This window comes from Amblyomma americanum, chromosome 1, assembly GCF_052857255.1.
Source record: "Amblyomma americanum isolate KBUSLIRL-KWMA chromosome 1, ASM5285725v1, whole genome shotgun sequence".
In the NCBI taxonomy this organism is placed as follows: Eukaryota; Metazoa; Arthropoda; class Arachnida; order Ixodida; family Ixodidae; genus Amblyomma; species Amblyomma americanum.
The window spans coordinates 97,629,982-97,647,570 of record NC_135497.1 but is presented as its reverse complement, the minus strand read 5'-3'; the positions used below and the strand labels follow the sequence as shown (position 1 = coordinate 97,647,570).

The window sequence follows — 17,589 nt, the reverse complement described above, 5'->3', positions numbered from 1 at the left end:
ATGCTCGCTAAGATTGCCCACTTGACGTCAGCGAGGCAGGGGCGCCTTAAGAACGCGCAGTGAAGTGTCGCCACAATCGGTCGAGAGCAGCGATTTTTAGAAATTATTTGTTATAGACCTTTTCAGGAAGAGCTCGCAGGGCGCCGCCATACTTGGCACTGGTCTGTGCTCGTAGTACAGGAAAGGGTGGAGGATTATAATATAATTGTTATTTTGGGGAGAAAGGAAATGGCGCAGCATCTGTCTCATATATCGTTGGACTCCTGAACCGCGCCGTAAGGGAAGAGATAAAGGAGGGTTGAGGATTCAAATCGGTGTTCCCGAAGGTCATGAAATGGTCTATAACGCAAAGATTTTAAATTTGGCTCGGATACTCACAAACACCACCCGTACACATTTGTTGAATATGGCCATCGAAATCATTTCAGGCTCCATTTAACGTGCACTAACATCGCGCAGCACACGGGCGCCTTTTGCGTTTCGCCTCCATCGAAACGCGGCCGGGTTCGTACCGAGTGGGAGCGGCATGGGGATCGGGGAGATAGCACCTGGCGGGCGCTTGTGGAGGCGGCTAGCGCTCTCCCTGGCCGCTGCTGGAGCTCAGGTAGCGTGGTCGGGCCGGAGAAGGGACGAGTAAGATCGGAGACGCGATTAAGAAGGGGAAGGCAAGGAAAACTCTTTACAGACTATTCACATAATGTACAGGTAAGAGCAACTGAGAACGCCTCTCAGTTAGAGGGAGCTTCTTAGCAGACCGGAGTCTCCTAGGAAGCGAGAGTCTCGGTATCAAACCAGCAGGCCGTACCCTCCGTATTCCCCAGATCCCCGACTGGGGAATACATTTCGGAGACGGATGTCCAAGCAAACGAGCTGACGTAGACACTGGTGGTACCGCCCACAGCAGAGGGCGCTGCTGATGCTCTCGCAGTTCGTCGAAGAAAAAAGGGGAAAAGACATTCCCCGAACACGGTCACGTCGGAACGCCAAGCCGTTCTCAGGCAGGGGGATGAATGACATTGCACTACTCCCCCCCCCCCTCCCCTGTTGTCCGAAACGCGGGAACCATGTCGAAGGTCGAAGTCGCAGCCGTCCGACAATTATCATCCCCAGCGTGGCTGTGAAATCAACGCTCCGTCCGGCGACCCGATGGCTTACTCGGCCACGTGGCGCCGCCAGTGTCGACGCTGCTTCCGCGAACGCCAGTCCAGGCAACAGCGTTTCTTCAGAAGACTCATTCGCCTTCATATTGGTTTTCTATAAATTCTGGTCGAGAGAGTTCGCGTCATATACATTTGGGCTGGAAGGCATGCCGGGCATAGCACCGCGCTCTTTCGTTTCACCTTTGCGTGGCCTTAAAATTCTTGCGCTGCAGCGGCGACGAGAATGTCGTTTTCGAAAACCTAAAAATTGATATGGGTATTGCTTACGGTGGGCTACAAAGCTGTCAATAAAAAGGAGTCTAACTGCAATAGTTTAAAAGATAACTATTTCATATTAGTCAACCAACCTTCTGGTAGTATTATATAAGACATTTATTCAGCTAAAATTTACAGGCCGGGCATTATCGACCGCTTGGGCGACCAGTAGATGCTGTTCTTCCTCTTCAGCGCGAAGCCAGTCGAATAAGGTGGAATCAGGTGCAAGACCCTCTAACTACTTCGAAAATTTGGGGAACGCTTAATCTTCGCCTTAAAGAGCAGAGCGCGATAGCGTTATCAGGTCCCGTTTGCATCGCCTACTCAGCACTCACACAACGACCTAATTCCTGATTAGCGTACTCATAGTTACTCATGTACGCAGCAGTACATGTCTCTAAGACTCTTCAATAAGCCAAAGACAACGCATTCACCAAGTCCACCGGTTTTCTGCGACACGGGACCCTTAACGCTGTCGCGTTAAAAGCGGGCGCAAGAGCCCCACTTTGAATTCGAGGTATACGCGTTCTGGACGCACAACGAACGGCCCAGATCTAACTCGGCACTGTGTCATCGTTTTCATTATCCGCCCCCAACTGGGGCACTCCACAAGGCGCCGTTCTCTCCCCCCTCCTGAATAATGTAGCCCTAGCCTCGGTGGCCAAACACCTCACCAACATGCCCGACCTCCACGCGCCACTATGCGCCGACATCACCTTATGGACGACCGAGGCGCAAGGTACTTCAGTTAGCAATTGATATTATCACCTCGAACCTGACCAGCATGGGCCCTAAGTGCTCCGAACTCATATCGGAACTGCTCATGATCAGACCACTTTCTTGGGACCCACGCATATACTTCCGAATGTACGACGACCACATACCCCTGGTCAATAGACTCAAGGCCCTTGCAGGGACTCCGGAACTTTCTTTTGAGTGGTTGTCCCGCCGCGGTGGCTCAGTGGTTAGGCGCTCGACTACTGATCCGGAGTTCCCGGGTTCGATCCCGACCGCGGCGGCTGCGTTTTTATGGAGGAAAAACGCTAAGGCGCCCGTGTGCTGTGCGATGTCAGTGCACGTTAAAGATCCCCAGGTAGTCGAAATTATTCCTGAGCCCTCCACTACGGACCTATTTGTTCCTCTCTTCTTTCACTCCCTCCTTTATCCCTTCCCTTACGGCGCGGTTCAGGTGTCCAACGATATATGAGACAGATACTGCGCCATTTCCTTTCCACCAAAAACCAATTATTATTATTATGTTTCTTTGGAATGATTCGCGCAGCACATTGCAAACCACAGACAGCCACGTGGATTGCACCTACAAGAGGTAATTTTATACAAGTTATTTTTTTTTCTCTTTGTTTCGGTTTCAGTCGCCAAACGATGGCTGCGATGTAAAACACGAGGTTATGTGGGCATACAAGGACTGCGCAGTACGGTCGCTACTTCATTTGTTTTAATTCAGCCTGACTATTATACGCAAGCATTCCGAAATGCTGGAATGGACAAAAATGAACAAGTAGCGATTGTGTCACGGTCTTGGTGTGCCTCACATGACCTCAACCCGTCCTTTAGGTCATATAATAATAATAATAATAATTGGTTTTTGTAGAAAGGAAATGGCGCAGTATCTGTCTCATATATAGTTGGACACCTGAACCGCGCCGTAAGGGATGTGATAAAGGAGGGTGTGAAAGAAGAAAGGAAGAAAGAGTTGCCGTTGTGGAGGGCTCCGGAATAATTTCGACCACCTGGGGATCTTTAACGTGTCAAGGGGGGGTCAAGGCTTCGATATTATTTTATTTATTTATTTAATGCTCATTTACATAATAAATTTCACTTATTATTTTTTTATTTTTAAATGTTCAAAGGTTGATCTAAACTGTCACGTTGGGGTGACGACACGCTAACAGTCAGGAAAGTGTATTCAGCGGTCATAGAAGTGAATGCCTGCAGCTCTTGGCCGCTCTCAATTCAAAGCTGGGAAGGAGCTTTCGAGATAACGAACCAAAAACAAATACAACAATCTGGAAAAATGTGGAAGCATTTGCACGTGGCCACGATCAACGAAGATAAGTCTGGTCGCATCTCGCATTACAAAACAAGGCCACTCTTATACACTACCTGTGGGAATGCCCCCAACCCATGGTAGTACCCCCATGCCCAAACCCACCCCCCTCCTCATGGGAGGCCGCTCTGCGACTCGCTCAGCCAGCTGGCCAAACATGGTTGACAGAGCTCTCCGTGAAGCCCACGTCCGTGGATTCTTGGACAAGTAGGAGCCCTCCCCTGAGGGCCTTCTTTTTTTGCTTCAAAATAAAGTTGTTACCAACACCACCTGAGCGCACATGACAGCCGGCGCGGGCCTTTGATTTCTATTTTGCCGGCAGCCGTGAGAACGTCCGGCTGAAATTCTCCCGGAACTCGCCTCCGATTGGCTGCTCCGGCTTACGTGAGAGCATTTTTTTTCATAGTCCTGCTTCTCCGGGCAATGTTCACTACTAGTAGTTAACTTTATTTTATAGTGACATGTAGTTAGTCTTCCCGGTCACAGCCCCTCGACCCACGCCTGGGCTGGGAACCACTTCGGAGCTTCGATCATGTGAAAGGGATCAGTAGCTGGGCCTGCCGGTTGGAGTCTCTAGTTTTGCGGACGATTTCGCAGCTTCTGAACTGAACTGTCGTTCCGCTTTCGCCTGTGCCGAGCCTCGAGCTGCGCGTTTTGAGTGAATTCTGAGGTTCTTCGTAGCAGAGAAAAGTGACGAAAATGGTAGAGGAGTTATTCTCATCTGCAGCTCATTATTTGCAAGTGACGAGTCAGCGTGGCAAAAACTAGGGGCTCAGTGGGCGGGCTGAGCTACTCATCACTTTAATATGACAGATTGTTATTGCTACTAAACAGTGTCGGGGAAATCAAGAACCATGGAAGAAAGAAAATGGCAAATTAAGCCATTCTGAGGCGAGTTTCGGGATAATTTCACCCCTGTTACAGTGTTCTAGAAGGCTTCGGAGGAAAACCCTCAAGGACATTGTATAGACGCGAGCAAAAAAGATTAGCACCAGTGACGTGCCACCGGAGCGGCAGATAGCAACGCTCGGCGCTGCGGTTACGAACACGCCGGTAACAAATGTGCCAGGAGTGTTCGCAAAGGACAGGGCCGCGCTAGCCGCGCAGTGCGATTTTCGCCGCTCCGGTGACGTCATTTACCTTACCTTCTTTTACTCCCAACTGTACCCCTTTGATTCTCTCAGCACTGCGTTTTTTTTTGTAGCGATAGCTACATTACGATAGCATTTCGACCCTTCAGCGTGGCTGCGCCGCCACGCTGTCACGTGGTTGGTCACGTGGTGCAGAGCAGCTGCCGGCGGCACGGCGCCGTGGCTGATCACGTGGTTCGTCACGTGACCAAGTTCCACTTAGCCAGCTGTAGCTATTGCGTCACTCCAGGTTTAACCAGAGCTAAACCACCGCCATTTTTTTTGTAGTCCGCTGTAAGGTTTTTCGTGAATCACGCTCACCCTGTGTATGTCGCAGCTCGTGACAGCTGTACTCGTAGTGTCCAGAAAATATTTATTCTATGCATTTCTGTACTGCCGGTATTGCTTTCAGCCCAGTTAAGATTAACGCAGAATTGGCCAGTAAGAACAGAACAGGATAAGCGTATAGCCCTTAATTTTTCGAAATTCTTTAAGGGTAGACTGAGGCAGCTGATTTTGTAGCGTCGACCATTAACGTTGGGCTCCTTCACAACCCACCTAGGTAGTGACTGAACATCAATTCGTAGCAAAATCATAGCTATTGTCAGAATGCTGATATGGCAAGCAACTGTGAATAGTAGATACTTTTTGTTCCAACGGGGTCAGGTTGGAGTGGAAGTTCACTAAAATAGATCGCTTGTTTCCTGTGCCCTTGCGTAGTGCTGAGATGCCTCGGTGTCTCTTGTAGTGGACCAGGCACGTAGCCAGAAATTTTTTTCGGGAGGGGCTTAAGACGACTTATTGTGCCCCGGAAGCGGGGGGAGTGGGGGGGGGTGGGCATGCTTAAAGAGAGACTTAAAGAAAATGGCAGTGGCTTGGCTCAGCTATGCTAGGATATACGTAGCGAGATCTGCAGTTCCCCCTGGTCTAATCGCGCGGTCAGTTATACGACGAGCCTTTGCACCCTCCTCTTCAGTTTTTGCTGATGATGATGTTGTTGCCATCGCTTCATCTTGATTTTCTTGCGAAGGAGCCATGCGAGCTGCTATGCGCCGCTTGTTACACTCCGCCTCTTGGCGTCTCCGCTTGGCAAGACGTTCTTCTCTTTGCTCAGGCGTCTCCGCCGCTCTTTTAGCCTTCTGATGTTCATTATTTCTTTGCAGAGCAGCCGAGTGCCAGGCGACGACTTCTGGGTCCGAAGAATTGATCTTCTCCTGACGAAGCGGCTGGAGTCTGCTTTTCGTCACCCATACGAAGCGATTGTGTTACACCGAGTCGTATCGCCTCAGCTTTTATACACGCCCAGGAGAAGGATGGGTAGCCGTGAGTCACTCACGGCTACCCATCCTTCTCCTGGGCGTTTCTACATGCTCCCTAAATTACATAAAGCCGGTATTCCTGGACGGCCAATAATTTCAGGAATCGGCACTCTCACAGAACCAATATCAAAGTACATTGACACACTAATTAGCCACATTCCAGCCACACATCCATCCTACATCAAAGTTACAAACCACTTTCTCCGCCAGATAGACACTATACCATTACCAGAAGGAGCCTTTCTTGTGACCATGGGTGTAACATCTTTATACACAAACATTCCCCATGCCGACGGCATTGCAGCCCTTTTAGAATCTTATGAACAGCAGAAACCTCATGAATCTCCAAGCCCAAACGTGTTAGGAACACTAGCCAAAATTGTGTTAGAATATAATAGCTTCGAATTTGATCTTCAATATTATCTGCAAGTAAGTGGCACCGCTATGGGGACAAGAATGGCCCCAAATTATGCCAATATCTTCATGCATCGTATAGAGTCAAAATTTCTTTCTTCTTGTCCAATTCAGCCGTACTTTTACAAGCGCTATTTGGATGATATTTTTATAATATGGACAAACACAGAACAACAACTTATCCATTTCATTGACAGTTTCAACTCCGTGCACCCAAACATAAAGTTTACGCACACCTACTCAGCCAGTCAAATCAATTTTCTTGATGTTGACATTATGGTGGACAAGGGGTCAGTTAGTACAACCGTTTATAGAAAACCAACCGACTCACAAAAATATCTACATTTTCAAAGCGCCCATCCCCGTCACAGCAAAACCAGCATCCCTTATTCGCAGGCCCATCGTTTTCGAAGAATCTGCTCTAACGACCTAGACTTTCATGAAAACTCCGAACACATGCGCAACGTGCTCTTAACACAGCGCTATCCACGTTCCCTTATTGATGACGCCATAAGCAGAGCTTCAAATCTTAACCGTAGTCAAATACTCCAGGGGCACCAAATAGATAACCGAAATGATTACACTACAAACCTTATCCTCACTTTTAACAGTAACGCACCGAACATAAACAGAATTCTTAATAAGCACTTTAACATTCTCCAGCAAAGTCAACGACTATCGAAAATATTTACATGCGCACCCCGCGTGATTTACAGGCGCGCCAAAAACATTCAGAACCACCTAGTACACTCCAAGGAACACAAAACCCCAAAATATGGATGCCAGCCCTGTGGTAAGGGTCGCTGCAAAGTTTGCAGGCACATGCAGACTACGTGTTCCGCAACTAGTACGAGGTCAGTTTTCCAGCATTCAATCAACGGTAACTTTGACTGCGACTCATCAAACATTATTTACCTTCTTGAATGCACTTTGTGTAACCAGCAATACATAGGACAGACAAACACTGCATTCCGCATTCGATTTAACAATCACCGGGCACACGCCAAGTCTCTTCCAAACCTTCCCCTATCCAAGCATGTAAACGCAGGACACCCATTTGACCAACTAAAAGTAACAATTATTCAAGGGGGCTTCAAAAACAGGCGAGAACGTGAACAGCGTGAATCCTATTTTATCCACAAGTTTAATACTATTCAAGAAGGTCTTAACGAAAAGCCTGGTACCCTTTCTTTTATTCACGACCTCAAAACAAAATAATACTACATTTCTCGTTAATTGGCTAACTCAGATGTACCTTTTATAACTCCTAGTGTATATCGCAGGCAATCATACCCCTCCTTACTTACACTATCCTGCCTCGTGCAGTATTGATAAGCTTTTGACGTTCTTTCCTTACATTTTCCGACAATTTGAAATCTTTGCACACAGCTAGCCCAGCCCTCCTCCCCTACAAACAAGTATTCCCGGCGAGGTCGGTTCAACGACCCACCCACGGAGAGGGGTGCACCGTTCAGTGAAACCCAGACCCCGTGAGTAATTTCTTAGACATGTGCTCGTTAACGTAGCCCACTCCTTCCTTAACGTTTTAGCCCTCGGCTCACCGGAAATTAGTGAGACCCCAAAAGGCGCCTGGTTTGGCCTGTTCGTCACTGCCAGTGTCATTTGCGCAGCGGCTCCTCTTCGGCCACGCATCTGCAGCGGCGCCCTTTGTGTTTGTGCATTTTGTTTGCACGTTTTGCTTTCGTACGCCTGTGGTTGCCGTGGTGCCCATGTCCCCCGCACCGTCTTCCTCTCCCTTTCTCTCGTTTCGCCATCTCCTTTTGTAGCCCACCCTTCCTTACTATACTAGTTTTTCCCCCCTTTTTTTCTTTTATTTCTATTTTTTTGCTTCCTCCCCCAATATTGTCCCTGTCTGCTCCCCGCACCCCCAACTTTATTTTTTATTTATTTTTTTTTCAATTTTTTGAACCGTTGTTGCTATTTGGGTGTTACACTCCTTTCTCCCTCCTCTTGAGCTCACAAACTTAAAACGTCCATCTGACGCGAGACCACTACTGTCCTGAAGAAGACCGCACCGCGGTCGAAACGTTGATAAATAAAAGTGTCTTTGTAGAAGTGCCCACTTCTCTTAAATCTATATATATATATATATATATATATATATATATATATATATATATATATATATATATATATATATATATATATAGCAAGCGGGTCTTTTAGGGGGAGGGCAGAAATTCTGTAACATATACTATTGTTTCTGGTATACAGTCTGCGAGTTATACATGCTAAAAAATTTATATTTTGCGCTTTGCGGTCCATCTGTATATATGCACTGCACAGCATTTTTTATTTTTCAGCATCGCTGAATGTGGCACAAAGTTCGCGAAGCTTACTCTATTGCCACGTTTTGTGATACTTGAACTGCGCCAAATATAATTTTATGTGCTGTTCGCACGCCTGATGCTGATAGAGTATGTAACGAGTGCAAAAAGTCTAGAATTTTTTTTTCTTGGCAGCCGTCTCCAGACTCATACATTCCAGAACCCAGTTATGTGTAGTCTTGATTATCCGTCACAATATTCAAATGTGTGCAAGCTATGTCACCACAACGCGGATCTCAACCATATATATTGGAAATGCCCTTTTGCCTCCCTGGAGGGAAAAAAATTCTGTCGCTTGACCAATGGGAGGCTCTCCTATTCAGCACCGATCTGATGATTCAGACAAAGGTCGTACAACTGGCCGAAGACGCCGCCACAAGCCAGGACATTCTGGCTGGCGTTTAGGCGAGGGGCCTAAAGCCTCTCAAAATGTTGGAAATAAAAGTTTTACAATCCATATGCAGCCAAAATTGTGCGTTGCGGACTATACACTGCGTGCGGACTGTATACAGGATATTACGGTAAGGCGATAAAAATGCAACGAGTTCCAATCCAGTAGTGCACGAGTTGACGCCGAATTTCGCTTTACACTGCCGCGACTTGGATGCTATTTGAGCACGAAAATCCTCGCAGTCGCCGACGGCAACAGATGGCACAGATCCTTGACAGTAACCTCGACTTGCAGACAATCAGTCGTAATTACACCAGCGGAAGCCCCATCGAGAAGGCTTCCCAAATATTCCGCCATGGGGGTACCAGCTGAGAACCACTTACCATGACATGGGCTCTACACACCGGGAATCAATTCACGAACGCCACAGCTCGCGGTCATAAAACCAAGCGGTAGTCGACGAAGTGGGAACCTATCCTGTAATGCAAACGTACTACGGAGACATACTTGGGCCCCTCAGGGACATCAGGAAGCGCTTTCCTACCTGCCATGCAAAACTTGGAAGGATCACTTAAGCTCCGCCCTAAGGGTATAACGCGGTAGCGCAATCGGTTAATTACCATATATGCAAACGGTCGTTCTCTATTTTGCATCCAAAAATACCTGGGCATTCAATACCTGGGCAATCAAGAGCTTGCGATTTTTCACTCACAACACCGAAAACACGAACATCGGCACTGAATTTTCGGGTGAACGGGGCCTTTACCGCTATCGCGTTAAGAGCTGGTGATGCTGACGCTAAACTGCTATAGAGACAAAGAGCTGTTTACCCCAGGCCCTCGCCGGAAATATCGCTCCCGCCTCCAACCATAGGGCTTTCAGATCACGAAAGCTCGCGTGGCTTCCAAAGCTCATACCCTCCGTTTCCGTGGACACCACGCTAAGGGATTCTGAATCAATAGCGCAGAATTCAACACGGGCAATGTTCGTTGAGTATTAAGGGTTGAGGGTTCCTCACAGTGGCGAATCGCCAAAGCCTTTGGCGACGAACCTTTCTGCGCTGCGTCCCGTGTTAGGGCTATGCCGCTCACAGAAGGACGAGATAGTTCGATCACTACAGGTTCAGCAGCCCCGAGGAGCTCGACTATCGCTGAACAATGAATTGGTGAAGCAGCCGCCTCAAATGCTACTTGATGTCCTGTCGGCGTCTTCTCAACGTGTTTTCCTTCCCTCAAGTAGAAGAGCCTCTCAAAGAAAGTGATTCGATCGTCCTAGTATTGACCAAGATCCCGTCACTGAAATTTTTGTTAAAAATCGTAAAAATATGAGACATAAGATGATGGCTAGATAATACGCCAAAAAAACTCAGTCAAATAACACTGAGAATAATAAGCAAAATGTATTCTCCGTAGCGATGTTCTAAAAACCGGCTCGTCTCATATCAGTTTCGACAGCACAGAGAATTTTCCACATCATCAGAGAGGAAGTATCCGAGACCAATAATAGCTCATCAAAACTTTTTTTCCTTAAGATCATCTTGCGTTCGCTCTAAAAGTGGTTCGATGAGAAGATTTTAACAGATCTTAGAGTTTCGTCAAAATGCCGAAAACGCCGGTCACACGGCTATTTAAAGATGTGCGCACATTGCAATACAGTAAGGTTTAGCTGCTTTGCGTGACCATCCTTGTGACGCAGTCCGGGCCTACGACATACTGAAGTGCACAAGCACCTGGCTCAAAAAGAAGGATCCATGACAAACAAAGACTTTATTGTAAAGCGAAAGAAAAAAGCAGTGCACACAAGAAACTAGGCCTCTGCCTGGGTCTACTCGAATTCCCCCTCGTCATCAGCTGTCGCCTCCTGGTACTGTTGGTATTCTGACACCAGTTCGTTCAAGTCGGACTCTGCCTCGATGAACTCCAACTCGTCCATGCCCTCTCCGGTGTACCAGTGCAGAAAGGCCTTGCGGCGGAACATAGCTGCAAAAAAAATAATATATCAAGCAGGCGGGGTCACACTCCTAGAACTGTCCCCGAAAATGCGCTGTTCCAGACAATCGACAGCAATGGGTAGCTACAATGAAAGCATGTGCTTTTAAGAAGCACTTTCAAATCAAACACGATGGTCACCTGTGAACTGCTCGGAGATCCGCTTGAAAAGCTCTTGAATGGCGGTGCTGTTCGCAATGAAAGTAGCAGACATCTTCAGACCTCGAGGCGGTATGTCACAGACAGCTGTCTTTACGTTGTTCGGGATCCATTCAACGAAGTAACTCGAGTCTTTGTTCTGGATGTTGAGCATCTGGTCATCGACTTCTCGCATGCTCATTCGGCCTCTGAAGACAGCAGCAACTGTCAGGTAACGACCGTGACGGGGGTCGCAAGCAGCCATCATGTTTTTGGCATCGAACATCTGTTGCGTCAGCTCCGGCACAGTCAGAGCCCGGTACTCCTGGCAGCCTCGGGACGTGAGTGGAGCAAAGCCAGTCAGGAAGAAGTGGAGGCGAGGGAAGGGCACCATGTTAACGGCCAGCTTGCGAAGATCAGCATTCAGCTGCCCAGGAAATCTGTGAGGAATGGGACGGTGCTTGATTAGAAGCCCGCTTAATTCACAAGGGGAGAGAGAATTTACAGAGGTATGTTGGGCGCTCTTGTTTGGGAGCAGTCAGAACAAGATTGTGGTAAGATTATGCAGCAGCTACAACGGTCAGTGGAGGCATCTTGTAGAATGTCGCGATTGTTGCCGCTGTTCATTCAAAGCTTTTGAATATCGGGTCATCAAATTTGAAATTCAGTTCTCTTCACGCCAGTGCAGACAACGAAGCCCAATGAAAGAACTAACTCATGGAAATTTCAGACGTTACATAGTTTACACTTTGCCAGTCTGTTCTAGAGAACATTAAAACTGCATGCCTGTTATTTGCCTCAAATTACAACGGCGGAGAAACAAAGCAGCTCCAGTAAGATAACATGATTTCTTCTGTTGCTGGTTTCGATTCATTGGCAAAATCACAAAAAATAAAAATGGATTCTTCACGTGGTCACTGCTTCGTATCCAGCTTCAAAGGTTATACAAATTACTACATTAGGAGAACATCGATGGGTATTAACTTCACCGGTCTGCCGGTTGTCGTGGCACTTTAAAATTATGTGATCGTTCTCCAGGCCCTAAAACACCATCCCCCATCAATGGCAACCAGTATTTATTCCATACTGACTGCTCAGCAGGCTAATGTGGTACTCTGCTCCCAACTTCCTCAGGAAGTGCCACTATTTATCGAAGAAAAACTTCCATACCAAAACGTGGGAATTTGTATTCCCTTTTCCCGAAGAGAAAACGGGGATAACTGATTTCACTGTACGTGAGGCTTTATATGGAGGTCCTGTACGCTAGGATTAAGGAGCTGAACGAGATAAATGTGCGCTTTATAAAGAAGAAATAGTTCAAAAAGCATTCTCCAGTGACACACACCTAAATTATTTTGAAGAGATTTGATATGTTTGCTTTTTGAACAGAGTAGTTTTTCATCATTTACAGCGCGAGGCCTTAATTTACCTTTTCGCCTCATGAGTTTTCTGAGGTACAGTGGTTAAACAAGGCCATTTTATTCCCAATGTGTGCAATCGCATGCCGTAGATTAGGCGCCGCTCCATTATTCCCGACGACAGCCGCCTTCTCGTTATTGCTGCCGCTGCCGAATTCACTTTCCTTGAAGTGATTTTCAAAGCTTCCTTGAGCAGCTGCTTTGCTGGCTATAGCAGGTGCGGTGTTTGTTAGGTTTTTTGCGGACGGTGAGGGTGCTTTTATTTGCTTTTTTGCTCGTCATTGTATTTTCTGAAAATATTGCCACCACATGCACTTTATACATGGAGGTTAGCTGTAGTGTATTACTCTAAATATTTTGTAAAAGACCTTGGCGACCGCAGTCTTTGCAGTGTTTGTTCCATAATGAACCGATCACTGCCATCGGAACTAGCAATTCGGCGGATGGTGTCGACCTCTTTGGGCTCTTTATGATCATGCATGAGGCGCTTAAGTGGCCCCTTGAACGAAGCTGCGAAATACTTACCTCAGGCATGTGGTCACACCCGACATCGTTGCAGAAACCAAGTGGTTAAGGTCTCCGTAGGTGGGAGTCGTGAGCTTCAGCGTCCGGAAGCAGATGTCGTAGAGTGCTTCGTTGTCGATGCAAAAGGTCTCGTCGGTGTTCTCCACAAGCTGATGCAACGACAAAGTAGCATTGTAGGGCTCGACGACAGTGTCCGAAACCTAGAGGTACGTAGCCGCAGGAAGAGAATGAGAACTTTGTGCTTAACGACTAATCAAAATTCAAGGAAGACGCCTTATAAAGCAAGGCCGAAATGTCATGTTTGATTCGTTTCAAAGATGCTGAAATTGGGTCCTGCAGATAATGTCACACACCTTTGGAGAGGGCACTACACTGTAGGTGTTCATGATGCGATCGGGGTACTCTTCACGGATCTTCGAGATGAGCAGTGTGCCCATGCCAGATCCAGTACCACCGCCCAGGGAGTGGGTCAGCTGGAATCCCTGCATGCAGTCGCAGGATTCCGCCTCCATGCGCACAACGTCGAGCACAGAGTCCACCAGTTCAGCACCCTCGGTGTAGTGGCCCTTGGCCCAGTTGTTGCCAGCACCACCCTGACCTGAAGGGGCAGGTTGTGAAAGGCGTATACTTGCACAAACTGTATCCTGAAGAAAATCAGTACTGGAATATGCAATAAAGGAAAGCCACTATCCAAACACACTTCACACAGCAGCCAGAAAGGCAACAAAAATTGACTTAAGTGGCCTGATGGCCGTAGCCAATAGGGGGATTAACACCGCATTTCATAGGTAAAGTTTGGATAATATTAGGATGCTGCTACGTGTGAATTAATTTAATTAGTTTTCAGGCATGTAAAGACTATATCAAGTGATGGCTATGTTTTACTCGGCCTTCAGAACTCAATCTCGGCACTAAGTCACTCTGGTTAAAGAGCTATGTGGCAGACAAGACGAGGACAGAAGGAGGCTCTCTGCAGGACCCATCTTTTATCGCTGTCCTAATTTTTTTTGCACTCTGCCAGATTTCTCCCGCTGAGGACTACATCCAGTCATTAATTAATATGTCACATACCCGTTTTGCTGGAGTGATGTGGGGCGTTGTGTTCTGCGGTGTACCATCTGCGGATAGAATCTTAATTTGGAAATAGCACATATATTGCCACTCTCGTACTTACGCCCGTTTCGCTGCACATTAAAGTCGTGTTGAACCTTCAAGCTTACGCGTGAGTCTTGGGGACCCTTCTAACGGAACTTATAAAAATGACTTCATATTCTACTCAAAGGCACTTGATTTCTTGGCTGCATGAAATTGACTGGCACGTGGACTGGATTGAACTCAACAAGGGTACGCAGTGCGTACAGAGATATGGGCACAAATTTTAGCCAGTTCTGCGCATTAAATTTTAGTCTATATCGTGCGCTCTTGTGAGTGTGTTGATTTAGTGTGCTTTAAGATGGAATAGTGCAAAATTAAATATGTTGCTCAGGAAATGACGAGCAACTTCTTACCGAACACGAAGTTGTCCGGCCGGAATAGTTGTCCGAAGGGTCCCGAGCGGACGGCCTCCATGGTTCCCGGCTCCAGGTCAACCAGGATGGCCCGAGGCACGTATTTATCTCCTCAAACAAAAAATAAATGTCACTTAGGTGCAACAAAAGTACGTTTGTGTGGTTACAAGCCATGCGTGCATCACAAAGAAATAAGCAAAAGAAGCAAAGAAAAGAGATCCTGCTAACAATAAAGATGTGACAGCTGATAAAAGCAGCACAATAATAGACCTAGACCCCCCCCCCCCCCGTCCAATCCTTAAACAGCAGCTTCAACAATATTTATTAAATTTGGTTGGAGTAGCAAAACCACTTACAATGTGATTAGCATAATTTAAATGCATTAAAATATAGTTACTGCAATTAACGTTGTTTTAAGCCATTCTGTTCGCTATTACTAAACGTTTAATGCGGTACATAGTATTATAATTGGTAAGGCGCTACTGGGTTATCAGAGGGGCAGTAATGCAGGCGTACGGACTACTTTGGTCCACTTGGGGCTGTTTCACGTGCAATAACATCACCGAGCACATGTCTTAACATTTAGCCTACATCGAAATGCGGCCGCTGCCTCAAGATCCGATCCCACGATGACGCTAAAGCCGAACGCCATAGCCACTGAAGCACAACAACGTTACTGTTGGAAAACATGGCGTAAAAACTTTTATCCCACCCACGACAACACGGGGAAACTTTGTCGAGGTGAGACTAACGGTATGTCATCGTCAAACCTGACCAGGTTATGATTCATGACTCCGTCAGCGGAATTGTGAACAATCCTGATTTGTGAGAAAAAAAAATCGTTTTTGATGAAGAACGTTCGAAGTGAACCTAGATGTGCTGAAAAAATGTGGCCTGAACAACTGCACTGGCATAACATGCCGCAAGCAGAAGAGGCCATGACGCGTTCAGTGCGACTAATCAAAATCATCCGCGATCGGTTTTACGGTGTAAAACTCGCCAGGGCGTGCCGCTCAAGATGCTCCGCTGAGAGGCCAGGGGTCAGTTTAACAGCGTTAAAGAGCAAAGCGCGCTCTACGGTACGAGAAAGTTCCAAAGTGAAATTATCAACCGAAATACAGGAAGGCGTGTACCGGGGGCCTCGTTGTAGTAGACATTGATGCGCTCCAACTGGAGGTCGGAATCACCATAGTAGGCTCCGCTTGGATCGATGCCGTGCTCATCGGAAATGACCTCCCAAAACTGCAAACGTGTAAAGACATCGGTACTCATCATGGTGTCCCAGTGAGCAGCGACCACTATCAAAGCACATTTAGAGACACGAATTCGCTTCTAACACGAAATAACTCCAAAGACCTTAAACATCATAGCTGAAACCGGTTCAGGTGGCATTCTGGGGCTCATAATCATCAGCGTTCCTGATGGCGAAAAACTGGCAGAGCCTAAAGCACTTCAGTCCATTGAATAGCGTCAGGCGCAAAACCTAGACGATACGGGAAAAAATCGCATTAAAGTATCCCCGGCCTCCGCGTGATCCCTTTTGAGGCAGTCAGTGGGCCTAAGACTGCTACATGTCTCCTCTCCGCCAAGAACGACGGTAAAGGCTCAGGTAGGTGACATAAACCAACAAGACACTCAAATAGCGAGCGGCAAGTAAAATGTCAACTCGAAAACAAAGGTCAAGATCCAGAGATTACACTTGCGCCGGGGCGCAAAGTGCTACGCACAGAAGGCACGACTAAGTACAAAAGCAGTGCGGCTACTACCAGCCATGACTTTTTTACAAGTTAAGTACTTAAACCCGTAGCCTGAAACTACATCCTAGAGCACGGTGTTAAGGCCGCAACGCAATCGCTAGCGTAAAACGCTTCGGAACAGGCACTGAGGTCGTAAGAAAGTCGCGACAGCTCCGGCCACGAAATATCCCGAGGCGAAAGAGGCGGCTTACCTTCGCTCCAATCTGGTTTCCGCATTGGCCTGTCTGGATGTGGACAATCTCGCGCATGATGGATGCCACTCCGCGACTCAGTTGCCAAGGTGCCGACTGCCAGCCTGGGTCAGGGGTATACGTATCTGTAGCCTTGCGCCGCAACGTCGCTAACTTCTTCTTCAACTGTTTTCCTATGTTTACACGTGGCAACTTGATAGCACCTAAGAAAGCGCTACAGGCTGTTTCTCCCAAGGTAAATTTGCCTTTGAGTCCGTATGTAAGTCTTTCAGTTCACGTAATAGATGCCGTGTAGAGCATATGCGCAGTACAATACGAACTTTTTCTCGTTGCGGATATCATCCGGCCAGACGGGGTGCTCACACCTGGCTGCAGGGGCGAACGCGCTGGCACGCGTCATGTCCAGCTTTTACTTTCTTTTCTCAGTGCTCGAGAGGTAGAAAAGAAGAGAAAGAGGCTGGCCTGAAAAATAAATATCTGGCCTGCTAGTCTGCACTGCGGAACGGGAAGAGGAGAAAAAAGAGGGTCATGACGGGACATGATGATGATGGGAGGAGGCAGATGGAAAAATACAAGGGAGAGAAGAAACTTTATTAGGATCGTATGGCGGGACTTCCCTTAAGCTCGGTGGGTAGTTTGCTCATTTCAGGATTCGACTGGCCTTGGCCGCTTGGCGAACTTGTTGGATGAGAAACTGCAGACATAAATTCGATCGCGCAGTCAGAATCCTAAAATGTGCGTGCGTAGTCTTGGCACATGCCTTTATTTAAATCTCTTTTTGCTGTCAGAAGAGGCCTGAAACTTAATTTGCCCCATCGTCATCAGGTTGTTACGCAGTGCAGCTTAGTCTAAGCAACATCGCAAACGACATGGTGTGACATATAGTATATGTTGGTTTCCACAAAACTTGCGACCTGTACGAGCGCGCGTCACACCCTGCGCGGGTGCCGCTCTCGGGTGGAAACAAATTGGTTTAGAG

At 47.3% G+C, this 17,589-nt stretch overlaps 1 protein-coding gene across 3 annotated transcripts; it reads right to left on the bottom strand.

Moving 5' to 3' along the window:
* Positions 1-10,897: 10,897 nt before the first annotated feature.
* LOC144134233 (tubulin beta chain-like) lies at positions 10,898-16,718 on the bottom strand. Of its 3 annotated transcripts, XM_077667194.1 has the most exons (7): positions 16,611-16,718; positions 15,796-15,904; positions 14,663-14,773; positions 13,508-13,752; positions 13,155-13,354; positions 11,215-11,651; positions 10,898-11,064 (listed from the first exon to the last, which is right to left on the bottom strand). In XM_077667194.1, the coding sequence occupies exons 1-7, from the start codon at positions 16,665-16,667 to the stop codon at positions 10,910-10,912; spliced, it is 1,314 nt and encodes a 437-aa protein (XP_077523320.1). In that variant the 5' UTR covers positions 16,668-16,718; the 3' UTR covers positions 10,898-10,909. The 3 variants fall into 3 exon arrangements, with proteins under 3 accessions (XP_077523320.1, XP_077523325.1, XP_077523330.1); XM_077667199.1 differs by lacking the exon at positions 15,796-15,904 and having other exon boundaries at positions 16,611-16,717; XM_077667204.1 differs by lacking the exon at positions 15,796-15,904 and having other exon boundaries at positions 14,663-14,770; positions 16,611-16,717.
* Positions 16,719-17,589: the final 871 nt, after the last annotated feature.